The sequence below is a fragment of the Aplysia californica genome, unplaced genomic scaffold (genome assembly GCF_000002075.1).
Source record: "Aplysia californica isolate F4 #8 unplaced genomic scaffold, AplCal3.0 scaffold01244, whole genome shotgun sequence".
Classification (NCBI taxonomy): Eukaryota; Metazoa; Mollusca; class Gastropoda; order Aplysiida; family Aplysiidae; genus Aplysia; species Aplysia californica.
The window spans coordinates 101,171-102,414 of record NW_004798514.1 but is presented as its reverse complement, the minus strand read 5'-3'; the positions used below and the strand labels follow the sequence as shown (position 1 = coordinate 102,414).

General features: G+C 45.3%; 1 protein-coding gene across 1 annotated transcript in view; it reads left to right on the top strand.

Moving 5' to 3' along the window:
* The window catches only part of LOC106013768 (tight junction protein ZO-1), a gene marked incomplete at its 5' end in the record, with an annotated part of 18,529 nt that overhangs the window by 16,511 nt on the left and 774 nt on the right, over window positions 1-1,244 (top strand). Inside the window, 2 exon segments of the mRNA XM_035973452.1 lie at window positions 14-181; window positions 1,031-1,143. Coding sequence (XP_035829345.1) covers window positions 14-181; window positions 1,031-1,143 — 281 coding nt within the window.

The following is a 1,244-nucleotide window of genomic DNA, read 5'->3' as shown; positions in this document are numbered from 1 at the left end:
CACACACACACAGAACCCACTTCAGCTACACAGCCACGGACAGCGCCACGGAGCACTCGTTCAAAGAAGGCGACATCTTCCTGGTCAAGGACACGCTGTTCCGCGGCATGTGCTGGCTGGCCGTCAAAACTTCCGAGGAGGTGTCGGAGAACAAGAAGGGGACCATACCCAGCAGTAAAACGTGAGTTTGTTAGTCTGTTTGTCCGTCCATCTGTCTGTTTGCCTGTCTATCTGTGTGTCTGTGTGAGGGATGTATCAAAAACACACTGTTCCGAGGCATGTGCTGGCCGTTATGACATCTGTTTGTTTTTGTGTGTGTGTTTAATGTGTGTGTGTGTGTGTGTTTAATGTGTTTGTGTGTGTTTAATGTGTTTGTGTATGTGTGTATGTTTCTGTGTTTGTTTATTTGTGTGTGGGATGTGTCAAAGATAAGCTCTTCCGAGGCATGTCCTGGCTGGCCGTCAAAACTTCCGAGGATGTGTCAGAGAGCAAAAAGGGGACCATACCCAGCAGTAAAACGTGAGTCTGTTAGTCTGTTTGTCTGTCTGTGTGTCTGTGTGTCTGTCTGTCTGTGTGTCTGTGTGAGGGATGTATCAAAAACACACTGTTCCGAGGCATGTGTCGGAGAACAAGAAGGGGACCATACCCAGCAGTAAAACGTGAGTCTGTCAGTTTGTTTGTCCGTCTGTCTGTCTGTCTGTCTGTCTGTCTGTCTGTTTGTTTGTCTGTCTGTCTGTCTGTTTGTCTGTCTGTTAGTGTCTGTGTTAGGGATGTATCGAAAGTACACTATACCGAGGCATGTGTTGGAGAACAAGAAAGGGACCATATTTTACAGTAAAACGTGAGTCTGTCAATTTGTCTGTTTGTCTGTTGTTCATTTCTACTCTATTCAAGAGGAAGTTTCCTCATCCTTTTCCTTCTTCTTTTACTTCTTTTCCTCCACTCTTCATGTAATATTAATTTGGCCTTTACCACAGTCCCAAAATGTGTGGATAACACCTTATGATATTTAATCTTTCCTTTCTCTCAGTGCGGAGCTGCTCAAGTCCCAACAGAAGGAAGACGCGGACAAGGAGAATTTCCCCGCCAGGGGGCGTGGCAGCCTCTTCAAGAGGAAGTCTGCTTCTCCTTCTTCTTCTTCTTGTTCTTGTTCTTTTTCTTCTTCTTCTCCTTTTCCTTCTCCTTCTTCTCCTTCTCCTTCTCTTCTCCTTCTTCTTCTTCTTCTTCTTCTTCTTCTTCTTCTT